The sequence below is a fragment of the Lactuca virosa genome, chromosome 5 (genome assembly GCF_052849685.1).
Source record: "Lactuca virosa cultivar CGN04683 chromosome 5, Lactuca_virosa_CGN04683_v6, whole genome shotgun sequence".
Lineage (NCBI taxonomy): Eukaryota > Viridiplantae > Streptophyta > Magnoliopsida > Asterales > Asteraceae > Lactuca > Lactuca virosa.
The window spans coordinates 42,794-56,254 of record NC_136430.1 but is presented as its reverse complement, the minus strand read 5'-3'; the positions used below and the strand labels follow the sequence as shown (position 1 = coordinate 56,254).

The following is a 13,461-nucleotide window of genomic DNA, read 5'->3' as shown; positions in this document are numbered from 1 at the left end:
GATAAAAATCTCAAATCCGTCAAATCCTTGGATGTACACACCTTGTTTCCAAGACGGCAATTCATAACAATTGGGAATAAAACCCAAATGTAAATGCATTAAATCCACATCATCAGGCATAAACCAAATGAAACTCAGGATCAAACCGAGATGCAATTCACTTTTAAGGAAAAAAGTGATAAAAATCCCAAAACCGTCAATTCCTTGAACATAAACACCTTGTTTCCAAGGCGGAAATTCACAACAAATGGGAATGAAACCCATATGTAAATGAATTAAAACCACATCATAAGGCGTAAACCAAATGACACTCGGGATCAAACCGAGATGCAATTCACTTTTAAGGGAAAAAGTGATAAAAATCTCATGTCCGTCAATTCTTTTAATGAAAAAATGAATAACAAATTCATTAATAAAGAAAAATATCTCCAATTCCTGATTTTCCAATTATGCCCTTCCATCAAAACAGAAAAAAACCTCCGCCAATAGCATTAAATTGATCTCTGTTTTTCCTTTTATCAAAAACCTCCAATCTCCAACCAACAACATTATCCTTGAGCCACAAGTCATTTCGAACTTTACTTCTCTTCATCTCAATAATCTTCATTCTCCAAGAATTAAACTCAAAAAGAACAAATCCATATATATTTACAAGAATAAGACTAAAAAACCCCTGTCTCCAATTATTATGCAAACTATAAAAAGAAACATCGAAAATAGACTCCCAATCCTTCTTCGAACCACACCAGCCACCACTTCTCTCAAACCATGACCAGAAATCTTCAAATTTAGAGAAATACCCAGATTGCCCTTTCTTATTAGCCCTCCCATATCCGAAAATTCCTTTAATCAAATAAAAAAGGAAAACTCCATTTATAAAACTAGAATTCTTCCAAATCCAAGAATTCCAAACAGAAAATTGACCAAAATGCCCCTGCTTCCACAAATTAATAACAAAGGGAAAAAGACTGTCAATCAAAAAATCCCAAATTTTATTCATCCCACACCAACCATCTCTCTGCTCGAACAACTGACAAAAATCATCAATTTTTGGGAAATACCCAATATGCCCCTTTCCATTAATCCTCTCGACCCAATAATAAAATATTCCAAATCGACTGTATCCATTCTTCCTTGTGAACCTGCGACAACAGGGGAAGAGAAACAAACCCCACTCCTCTTCAATATCCAAGTAAATCAAGATTAAATTACCCAAATACCTTTTTTGCCAATTACTCAATAACACCTTTTTATTAGACCCCTTCTTTATTCTCGCCAATCTGATCTCATCGCAGCTCACCTGCGACAACTTTCTTTTGACCAACTTGCACCTTAAATCAATCCCCACCAGACCCATTAACATTTTTGACTGGGATTTTCCATTGTTTACAAATCTCGATATTCAGCCCCAAATAACCAAATTTAAGACCAAATAACTTCAATCTAATATCTTCCATAATTCTTTGAACAACTACTTCAACAACATTATTTTCTCTTCCAAAAAGTCTCTTATTCCTTTCACACCAAAGATGATAAACTGTAGCAGCCAAAGCACATTTCTTTATAAAATTCTGAATATTCTTCTTCTTGAGGGTAATTTGAAGTTCTTGAATGATCTCAAACCAATTACCATCCATATGAGTGATATTCAATCTACTCTTCACCTTGCTCCAAACTTCCATAGGAAACTTACATTCAAAAAAGAGGTGACAGTGAGAGTCAATTTGATCATTACAGAAAGCACAACTGAAATCACAAGTAGATTTCCATTTTTTCATTCTGTCTTGGGTTCTCAGCCTTCCAAGAATAGCCAACCATAAAATAAAACAATGATTAGGGATTCTTTGCTGAAACCAGACAAGATCATGCCATCCCACATTCGAGTTTTGAACAATAAGAGTATTAGAAACTTGTTTAACAGCAAAAGGAACAGGATCTTTTCTTCCATTAAGCCAATAAACCGTATCCTTCTTCCCTCTAACAAGTCTAGGGACAGGAAAATCTCCAAGTTGTGGAATGATTCTCAACCATTCATTAGGCCAATACCAATTCTCATGAGTAATCACATCATTGACTTTATCAGTAATACTGAAACCAGCATTAGCTATTTCCCTGGGAGTCAACACATAACTCAAAGGTCCTAATTGATGCCAGTTGTCATACCACATGAAAGTATTTTCCCCATTCGCTAATTGAACAAAGAAAAAATCCCGAAGACAAGGTCTAATCTTTAACAGATTCCTCCAGCTCCAGCTCATTTTATCTTTAGCTCCAATATCCCAAAAACTCCTCCCGTCTAATAGATAAGATTTCACCCATTTTACCCAAAGAGAATCATGCCCACTTATAATCTTCCGACTCGAAAGAAGAGCAATATTCCAATCGTTGAGATTTTTAAGCCCTAAGCCTCCAAATTTTTCCGGTTTACAGATCTCACCCCAAGAAACTTTAGCAACTCCTTTTCTATTATCACCACTACTCCAGAGAAAATTCCTCATACTCTTCTCAATCTCACTAGTAACAGACTTAGGAAGCAACATAACCGAAGCCTAATAAACAGGAAGAGAAGCAAGAACAGATCTTATTAACTGAAGTCTTCCAGCATAAGACAAGGTCTTATTTTTCCAGTTATTGACTCTTAACTTCACTTTTTCAACGAGACTTTTGCAATCTCTTTTAAAAAGCCTCGTACAAATGAGAGGAATGCCAAGATATTTCATCGGAAATTTGCCTTCAACAAAAGGCAGAATATCAAGAATCGATTTTTTTAAAGGCTCTCTAACATTCCCAAAGAAGATATGACTTGTAGCTAAGTTAGGAATCAGCCCTGCAACACCAGCAAATTCATCCATAGCATCCTTGATTATCTTTATAGACCTTGAATTACCATGACAAAAAAGCATCAAGTCATCTGCAAAGCAGAGATGAGTAAGATTCTGGGCATGACATCTCCAATGGTACTTAAATCCCTCATTCTCCCTTATACATCTCTTCAGAATTAAATTGAAAACTTCCATCACCAGAGTAAAAAGATAAGGAGACAAAGGACAACCTTGCCTCAATCCACGTTTTCCTTGGAAGAATCCATGAAAATTTCCATTAATGTTAATCATAAAAGAAGAAGTGGAAACACAATTCATAATCCAAGAGATCATAGAGCTATGAAACCCAAAGTTAACAAGAATGGTTTGCAGGAACTTCCAATTTACAGTATCATAAGCTTTTTGGATGTCCACCTTCAGGGCACAACGAGCATAACCTCTTTTTATGTGGTATCCACGCACCAACTCTTGAGATAACAGAATATTATCCAAAATCGATCGGCCAGGAATAAAAGCAGACTGATTATCCGAGACCAAAATCCCAAGAAGATCCCTGATTCGATTCACAATGATTTTGCTAATACATTTATAAACCACATTGCAACACGCAATGGGTCTATAATCGCTAACTTTCCCTGGAGTCTGAACTTTAGGCACAAGAGCAATCGCAGTAGCATTTATTTCCTTAAGAATTTTCTTTTTGCAAAAAAATTCTTTAACAGCCTTGCGGAAGTCATCACCCACTATTTCCCACGCAACTTTGAAAAATTTGGCAGAATACCCATCAGGTCCCGGAGCTTTGTCATCTTCAATATCGAACAAAGCAATTTTAATCTCTTCATATGAGACATCTCTCACCATATCATGAGCTTGAGAATGAGATAATCTATTAGGAAAAAGATTACTAGGATAACAATAGGGTTAACATTATGTTCAACCCCAAGAAAATCCCTGAAATAATCAACTATCCTTTTATAAGCTTCTTCCCCTTCCAACCAGTTTCCTTCACCATCCAGAATAGTTTCAACCCTATTCCTATTAATTTTGCCCTTGTCCACTTTATGGAAATAAGAAGAACTACAATCACCCTCTTTTAACCATTGCACTTTAGCTTTTTGCTTCAAATAACTCTCTTCTTCTTCACTGGCTTTGATAAAAGCTTGCAAATAAGCACCTTCTTCATTTTGGAGATCAACATTAAAAGGATCCAAATCAAGCTCCAATTGAACTTTATCCAGCTCTTCCCTGCATTTTTGAACTTTTCCACTGTAATTTCCTTGACTTGCCATCAGCTTTCGAAGAGGAACTTTTAAAATCTTCAACTTTTGACATAATCGAAACATATCAAAACCTTCAACATGAGTATTCCAGTACTTAGCAACTGTAGGAAGGAACTCATCTCTCAACACAATAGCATTAACAAATTTAAAAGGTCTTATTCTGAATTTCTTTTTCATCGGAAATTTGATCACCATCGGACTATGATCAGAATTGCGATAAGGCTGAAAATTCGCAAAAACACATGGAAAATCTTCAATAAACTTGATATTCCCCATCACACGATCCAATTTTTTTAGAATACCATTACTCCTTTTCGGTCTTTGATTCCAAGTGAAGTGAATGTCATTTTTATTCAAATCTTGAACTTCAATTTTATTCATACATTCATTAAAATCCACCATTCCTCTAGAGATAATAGAATTCCCAGCAGTAGAATCAATAAGCTCTCTAGTCACATTAAAGTCACCAGCAAGCAGCCACGGAAAAGATCCAACCACAACTTTATGCTTCTCAAGAAAATCCCATAACTTCCTTCTATCCATATGATAATTACAAGCATATATGAAGGACGAAAAAATCCTTTTATTATCTTTAATAAATAGGATTTTGCAATGCATTACCTGATCATTGGACTCAACTGGCATAACAACCAATTCCTCCGGATCCCAACCAATAATAACGCGCGTGCCCTTATTACTAAACTCATGATTTGAGATCCACATCTAATTACCAAAAACCGAATTGCAAGTCCTCTGAAGCTTATTAAACCGCACTTGAGATTCAAGAATGGCAAAAAGCGACAAATTATTAGATCTAATAACATTCTTAATTTCCTCTTGCTTAGGCCTTAGATTGGTGCCCCTCACTTTCCAACAACCGAAGCTTATCATCATTTATCAACATCTTGAACTTTGGTGTTTGACTCCTGGACACTACCAGTGATAATCTCTTGATCCATTTCATCAAGATAAGAAAAATCCCTCAGAACCATCTCATCATTTAAAACATCAAAAGGATTTTTAGAAATAAAATCCTCTTGACTATCCTTACCAGAAGTAGACCCAACATCATCAAAATTTGAGCTAATTTTCACCTCCACTTGCTTTTTAGGAACATACACTTTGTAACATCCGGATTTCCAGGTATTATGTTTGATCATTCATTTTTTTGAGTAAAAGGGAGGGACTCGACGAGTTGAGACGTAGACTCATCGAGTAGGATCGCGTGTGCTGACTGGATTAATGAACGGACTCGACGAGTCGGAAAGGATGGACTCGACGAATCCGCGCTGTGGATTGAAACTCTAATTCTCGGGGTCTGTGCCCTATTTAAAGGCCTTTATGGCCTCCATTTGCGGCCACTTCACCCCTGAGAAACCCTAGAGAGCAGAGAGATCGTTTGTGGTGCAATAGGAAGGCTAATTTACCATTTCTTGTGTGTTTTAGCAAGAAGGAAGGAGGTGGAACAAGCTAAGCGGGTTGAGGAGCTTGGATCCACTTCTATTTGATCAGAGGAAGCTGTTGGAGGAGGAAGCTAGGTCGGGACGTTGATCACGAGAGTTTATCCGACTTCATTGAGGTGAGTCTTCTCACTATACTGTACCTACAGTGGTACCTATGTGTGACCGGAAGGTCTTATATGCTATGAGATGTATGTGTTATGTATGTTATGAATGATAAGGACCGGAAGGTCATCATGATGTGGACCGGAAGGTCAGGATGTTATGGACCGGAAGGTCAGGATGATATGGACCGGAAGGTCATTACGGGTAGGACCGGAAGGTCTACCAGGGTTGTGGGACGGAAGTCCCCTGAGACACTTGGACCGGAAGGTCCCACAGAGTTATGGCCTGGAAAGGCGTATGTGTTGTATGTGGTATTTTGGGGAACTCACTAAGCATTTATGCTTACAGTTGTTGTGTTATGTGTTTCAGGTACTAGTGAGGATCGTGGGAAGACGCCGGCATGATCCGTACACACTCATAGAGATTATGTTTTGAGATTCTGGGATTTGTTGTTATGATGACATTGGATACAGTTTGTTTGATATTGTTTTTGATGATTGAAAATATGACTTAAAAATGAAAAATTGTTTTGAAAATTTACGTTGTTACAAGTTGGTATCAGAGTCTTGGTTTGAGGGATTCGGATGCACCTTCGGGTGTATTTGAACTCAAACTGAGGATTTGAGGAAGTTTTTCATAAAATAAACAATTTTTTTCTGAAGAAGTAAAAGGATTTAAGAAAGACAGAAGGAAGCAGTGTGTACGATCAGCCAGCGCCAGAACGGTGATTTCCCAAAATACCCTTACATTATGTGTTATGAGATAGGTTATGATATGTTATGTTATGCTAAAGTAGGCTAGGTATTCATATTAGGACTAGAGTGGCCTGATTTGTGATGCCTTAGCCTAGGAATATTTCTGCTGCTATGAGATGCTTGAGGGTGAGTAGGTAGCAGTGAGGAGCTTATGAGAGGCCTACCGAAGGGTAGCCTATGCTAGCGAGATGTAGAGTACTTGGGATCTGGGATCCAAGGAGGAGGACTTGGGGTGACTGATGCGGTGTGGACGGTAGTATAGGGCCCGTACTACTGAAGACACCGGATCAGTGCGCAGTCCAAGTAAGAATCCTTAGGGTACTAGGGAACAAGTAGGGTTGAGTTATCGAGTGCGAGTATGCTCGAGCGAGTCTCTGATATTATTATGTTGTGTTTCAGAGACATCATGGTTGGGACACGCCACAGACCTGAGACGAGCGGCGTGAGTGACGAGGAGCTTCGTCAGATGATCCACGATGAGGTGGCAGCGGCGATTCGAGCCGAGATTTCGGAGATGTTTGGGTCTATCAAGGCCACACTGATTGATACTTTTGATGAGCGGTACGCAGCGGTGACTGAGGTTGCGGCTGCTGCAGCTACTGCAGCTGTGGCTGCTGCCAGGCCCCATGGAGGTGACTCGTTGTTGTTTCGCGAGTTCAGCAACACGAAGCCACCAGAGTTTGACGGGACGCAGGATCCGATCGCTGCGATGAGATGGATTTCTGATATTGAGGGATGCTTCTACACGTGTTCATGTCCGGAGCATCTGAGGGTACGGTTCGCGCTGAACCAGCTTCGCTTGGGAGCGAAGGACTGGTGGAAGTTCGTGACGGCGAGCTTCACTCTTGCAGAGATTTCAGAGGTGACCTGGGAGAGGTTCACTGTAACATCCGGATTCCCATGTATCTTATTTTAAGTATTTATATTGAATTTTAGAAAGGGACTCGGCGAGTAGGCGTTCAGACTCGCCGAGTGGGATCGCGCATTTTCTGGTCTGATTTAGTGAAGGACTCGACGAGTCGATGCGTGAACTCGGCGAGTCCGCGCTGTTAAGTGAAACCCTAATTCTCGGGGCATGTGCCCTATTTAAAGGCCTTTATAGCCTCCATTGCGGCCATTTCACCCCTGAGAAACCCTAGAGAGAGAGAGAGAGGGCGTTTGTGGTGCTAGAGAAAGGCTAATTCACCATTTCTTGAGTGTTTTAGCAAAAGAGAAGTGGTTTCCAACAAGAGGAGGTCAAGGGAGCTGTGGATCCAGAGTTTTCAAGTTCAGATCTACACTATTGAGGTATCAAGTCGAACTTCCTTTCTGTTTTAGGTTATGATCTATGATTTAGGGTTTTCTATAACCTTTGAAGGCTTGAAGAGTTGAGTTTATGGTCCCTTGCTGGGTTAGGCCTCAGATCTGGACCCATAGAGGTCCAGAGAACCTTTCCCATTTTGCTTTATGCTTGTTCATGGAGGATTGGAGACTAGGTTGCCATTTTTAGAGTTATTTCTCCATTTATGACTTGATGTGGGTTGCATGCACGTAAAGGTTGCACCTTTACGTGACCTTTGAGCACTTGAAGTCCAGATCTATAGTTTAGAGAAGCAGATCTGACCTCAGAAGGTCATTTGAGAGTTGTTGTGGGAGCAACTCGCCGAGTCCATAAGTGGACTCGACGATTCGAGTCGGGGTTGCCCCGTGATTCGTGACGGGTGTAACCCGTCGAGTGGAAGGATGACTCGACGAGCCAAGAGAGGCTGAAAGGATTCAGAGGACCCGCATGGACTCGTCGAGTCGCCCTTGTGCACTCGACGATTCGGGTCAAAGTTTGACCGTTGACTTTCGTTGACCTTAGGGTTCTGGTCAAGACTGATTCAAGAGAGTTTAGGGAAGGGTAGAATGGCCTTCTACCCAATTTGTAGAGATGAGATCATGAGAGAATATTGATCGGGGATGTTATTTGAATAATAGGAGGAGGCTAAGTCGGGACGTTGAGCACGAAAGTTTATCCGACTTCATTGAGGTGATTCTTCTCACTATATTGTACCTGGAAGGGTACCTATGTGTGACTGTGAGATCTTGTATGCTATGATGTATGTGCTATATGCGGTTATGTGATATGTGTGACCGGAAGGTCTTGTATGCTATGAGATGTATGTGCTATATGCGGTTACGTGATATGTATGTGTTATGTATGTTATGTATGGTAAGGACCGGAAGGTCAAGATGATATGGACCGGAAGGTCACGGGGTTATGGACCGGAAGGTCGATACGGGTAGGACCGGAAGGTCTACCGGGATTCGGGACGAAAGTCCCCTGAGACACATGGATCGGAAGATCCTATAGAGTTATGGCCTGGAAAGGCGTATGTGTGGTATGTGGTATTTTGGGGAACTCACTAAGCATTTATGCTTACAGTTGTTGTGTTATGTGTTTCAGGTACTAGCGAGGATCGCGGGAAGGCGTCGGCATGATCCGTACACACTTATAGAGTTTATGTTATTGAGATTCTGGGGACATGTTTTGTTATGACACAGTGATACATTATGATTTATGATTTTCATGTGATTGAAAGTATGATTTAAAAATGAAAAATTGTTTTGAAAATTCACGTTGTTACATTCACCACCATGTTCAGAGACGAGTATGTTCCCCCGGTGGAGAGGGAACGGCTGGCTCAGGGGTTCTTGACCCTCAAGCAGGGCACTGATTCTGTTACTATGGTTACCAGGAAGTTTCATGAGAGGGCGATGTTCTGCCCTGAGCAGGTGTCTACCGAGCAGGCACACATGAGCCGGTATTTGAGCGTTCTGAGGAGGGATATTCGGGAGTTCGTATCGAACTCGACTTACCGGACATTTGCTGAGCTCCAGGAAAATGCCCGGAAGAGGGAGATTGAGTTGGAGACTCAGGCCAGGGAGGAGGCCGAGTCTCAGGGGATGGATCGGCGGCCGGCACAGTCTCAGCCGGCAGCCAAGCGGGCAAAGCCCGCCGATTCGATATCTGGAGGCCAGAAGGGCCGCACATGTGGGAAGTGCGGTAAGGGACATGATGGGGTTTGTCGATCAGGTGCTTGCTACAAATGTGGCAAGGAGGGGCACATAGCCAAGGATTGCCCCAAGGGGTTCCTGGTTTGCTTTCATTGCAACCAAACTGGACACCGGAAGGCCGAGTGTCCGCAGCTGCGGGGGACAGCACAGGGAGCACTGCAGGGATCTGCCCCTGCTGCCGTGCGAGCTACTGAGGTTCGGCCGATGAAGGCCGAGGCACCGAAGGCTCGCGGGAGAGCCTTCCAGTTGACAGCGGAGGAGGTCCGCGCAACGCCTGATGTTGTGGCTGGTATGTATTCTTTCATTTATTTATGCTGAATTTGAGATATTGTGCTTATATTATGATATGCGTAGGTACTTTTCTTGTGGGTTTTGTACCTGCTTTGGTGTTATTTGACTCGGGTGCGAGTCGGTCGTTTGTGTCTTTAGCGTTTAGTCAGCACATCAGTATCCAGCGGGAGGCGTTGAGTCGACCTCTACGAGTTTCCATAGCTGACTTGCGAGCGGTGTATGCTACGGATGTGATTCGAGGATGTGTACTCGAGATCTTCGGGGTTGAGTTTCCGATAGATCTGGTCCCGATTGCGATGGGGGACGTGTGTGTCATAGTGGGCATGGATTGGTTAAGCCGATTTGGGGCTGTTATAGACTGCGAGCGACAGTTGGTGACGATATGAGACCCTAGTGGGGGAGTGCTTACGGTGTACGGCGAGGGTACCCGATCTAGGTCAGCGTTCTGTTCGGCAGCTAGAGCGAGAGAGAGTCTACAGCAGGGCTGCAGCGGGTTTGTAGCTTATGTGATGGATACACGAGTAGCCGCGGGGAGGCCAAGTTCGGTTGATGATGTTCCGATAGTGCGTGAGTTCCCGGATGTTTTTCCCGAGGAGTTCCCGGGTGTGCCTCCCGAGAGGCAGGTGGAGTTCCGCATTGCTTTGGTTCCGGGAGCGGCGCCTATCGCCAAGGCGCCCTATCGCCTTGCGCCACCAGAGATGCAGGAGTTATCCTCACAGCTTCAGGAGCTGTTGGGGAAAGGATTTATCAGGCCGAGTAGCTCACCTTGGGGAGCGCCGATCCTTTTTGTCAAGAAAAAGGATGGTTCACACCGGATGTGCATTGATTACCGGGAGTTGAACAATTTAACGGTCAAGAACCGTTACCCACTACCGAGGATTGATGATTAGTTCGACCAGTTACAGGGAGCATCTTGGTTCTCCAAGATAGATTTGAGATCTGGATATCACTAGATAAGGGTGCGAGATGAGGATATCCAGAAGACGGCGTTCAGGACTCGTTATGGGCATTACGAGTTCGTGGTGATGCCTTTTGGGCTCACCAACGCACCGGCAGCATTCATGGATCTCATGAACAGGGTGTGCAGACCGATGTTGGATCGTTCGGTGATCGTGTTCATCGACGATATACTGGTGTATTCGAGATCCAGAGAGCAGCATGAGGAGCATTTGAGAGAGATCCTTGGAGTATTGAGGTCGGAGAGGCTTTATGCCAAATTCTCCAAGTGCGATTTCTGGCTACGAGAGGTCCAGTTCTTGGGGTATCTCATTAACCAGAATGGGATATTGGTCGATCCGGCCAAGATTGAGGCTGTGATGAGTTAGGAGGTGCCGAGGTCCCCCACCGAGATCAGGAGTTTTCTGGGGTTGGCCGGCTACTATCGGAGATTTATCAAGGATTTCTCCAAGATTGTCGTGCCCCTCACCAAGTTGACCCGGAAGGGCGTTGCTTTTTCGTGGGGTCCGGAGCAGCAGACCTTGTTTGAGACTCTTCGCCAGAGGTTGTACGAAGCCCCGGTGTTATCCCTTCCAGAGGGAATGGAGGATTTTGTGGTGTACTGCGACGCATCGATATCGGGGTTGGGTGCGGTGCTTATGCAGAGAGGGCATGTGATAGCGTATGCATCGAGGCAGCTGAAGCCTCATGAGACGAGGTATCCCACCCACGATTTGGAGTTGGGGGCAGTGATGTTCGCCCTCAAGATCTGGCATCACTATCTGTATGGGGTTCGGTGTACCATATACACGGACCACAAGAGTTTGAAGTATTTGATGGATCAGCCCAACCTGAATATGCGCCAGAGGAGATGGTTGGATGTGGTGAAGGATTACGATTGTAAGATCCTGTACCACCCAGGCAAAGCTAATATTGTAGCTGATGCTCTGAGCCGTAGGGCAGAGAGTGCCCCAATTCGAGACACTTGTATGCGATTGACGGTGATGACTTCGGTGTTGGACACCATTCGGGAGGCCCAGGCAGAGGCCGTAATACCAGAGAACCGTAAGAGGGAGTGGGTGATCGGACAGGTGTCTGAGTTCGTTACCGATAGCCGAGGGCTGATGACCTTTCAAGGTCGGATTTGGGTGCCGTATGCAGGCGGGGCACGTACCATTCTGATGGAGGAGGCGCATAGATCGAGGTTCTCGATCCATCTCGGAGCCACTAAGATGTATTTAGATTTGAAGAAAGAGTATTGGTGGCCCTGTATGAAGAGGGATGTTGCATGGTTTGTTGAGAGGTGCTTGACCTGTCGCAGGGTTAAGGCTGATCACCAGCGTCCGCACGGCAAGTTGCAGCCACTTGAGGTTCCCCAGTGGAAGTGGGAACAAATTTCCATGGATTTTATCACCAAATTACCAAGGACCACGAGGGGTGTCGATGCGATTTGGGTGATTGTCGACCGGCTGACGAAGAGCGCTCACTTCCTTACTATCAGTGAGAGCTCTTCTGCAGAGAGATTGGCAGAGTTGTATGTAAGGGAGGTGGTATCGCGGCATGGAGTACTGATCTCGATTGTGTCAGATCGAGATGTACGTTTCACTTCCAGGTTCTGGAAGAAGTTCCATGAGGAGTTGGGTACGAGGCTTCATTTCAGTACCGCTTACCACCCGCAAACGGACGGACAAAGTGAGCGGACAATTCAGACGCTCGAGGACATGCTTAGGGAATGTGTGTTGGACTTCGGAGGAAGTTGGGACACGTATATGCCGTTGGCTGAGTTTTCTTATAACAACAGCCACCATTCGAGTATTGGTATGCCTCCCTTCGAGTTGTTGTACGGGAGGAGATGTCGGACTCCCATTTGCTGGGGAAAGGTAGGGCAGTGCGTGATGGGCAGCACTGAGATAGTGCTTCAGACGACCGAGCAGATACAGCAGGTTAGACAGAGGTTGTTGACGGCTCAGAGTCGCCAGAAGAGTTATGCGGATAGGCGACGATCTGAGCTTGAGTTCCAGGTGGGAGACTTCGTACTCCTGAAGGTGTCTCCTTGGAAAGGAGTGATTCGATTCAGGAAGAGGGGCAAGTTGGGGCCCCGGTATATTGGACCGTTCCGGGTGACCGCGAGGGTGGGCAGGGTAGCATATCGGTTGGAGCTACCTGCGGAGTTGAGCCAGATTCATGATACCTTCTATGTGTCTCAATTGAGGAAGTGTATAGCCGACGAGTCGGCGGTGGTGCCGCTGGAGGATATTCAGGTGGATGCGAGCCTGAATTATGCTAAGAGGCCAATCGCGATCCGGGATCGCAAGATCAAGGTTCTGAGGAACAAGGAGGTGCCCCTAGTGCAGGTCCAGTGGCAACATCGGAGAGGGTCCGAGCTGACTTAGGAGCCGGAGTTGGAGATGCGGAAGCAGCATCCAGAGTTATTTGCGGAGCAAGACTTCGAGGGCGAAGTTTGATTCTAGTGGGGGAGAATTGTAACATCCGGATTTCCAGGTATTATGTTTGATCATTCATTCTTTTGAGTAAAAGGGAGGGACTCGACGAGTTGAGACGTAGACTCGTCGAGTAAGATCGTGTGTGCTGACTGGATTAATGAACGGACTCGATGAGTCGGAAAGGATGGACTTGACGAGTCCGTGCTGTGGATTGAAACCCTAATTCTCGGGGTCTGTGCCCTATTTAAAGGCCTTTATGGCCTCCATTTGCGGCCACTTCACCCCTGAGAAACCCTAGAGAGCAGAGAGATCGTTTGTGGTGCAAGAGG

At 44.3% G+C, this 13,461-nt stretch overlaps 1 protein-coding gene across 1 annotated transcript; it reads right to left on the bottom strand.

Annotated features, from left to right (window-relative positions):
- Positions 1 to 460: 460 nt before the first annotated feature.
- On the bottom strand, positions 461 to 4,645 carry LOC145115360 (uncharacterized). The gene is made up of 5 exons (XM_079051635.1): positions 3,819 to 4,645; positions 2,637 to 3,726; positions 1,362 to 2,549; positions 1,036 to 1,179; positions 461 to 934 (listed from the first exon to the last, which is right to left on the bottom strand). The coding sequence occupies exons 1-5, from the start codon at positions 4,643 to 4,645 to the stop codon at positions 461 to 463; spliced, it is 3,723 nt and encodes a 1,240-aa protein (XP_078907761.1).
- Positions 4,646 to 13,461: the final 8,816 nt, after the last annotated feature.

What these genes read in the sequence shown, in the direction of transcription:
- LOC145115360 (XM_079051635.1), bottom strand. Translation starts at nt 4,645, where the DNA reads ATGGATAGAAGGAAGTTATGGGATTTTCTTGAGAAGCATAAAGTTGTG. An exon ending in TTGAAAAAGTGAAGTTAAGA is followed by an intron (nt 2,550 to 2,636) that starts GTCAATAACTGG and finishes CCTGTTTATTAG; the next exon opens with GCTTCGGTTATGTTGCTTCC. An exon ending in CCCAAAAATTGATGATTTTT is followed by an intron (nt 935 to 1,035) that starts GTCAGTTGTTCG and finishes TTGTGGAAGCAG; the next exon opens with GGGCATTTTGGTCAATTTTC.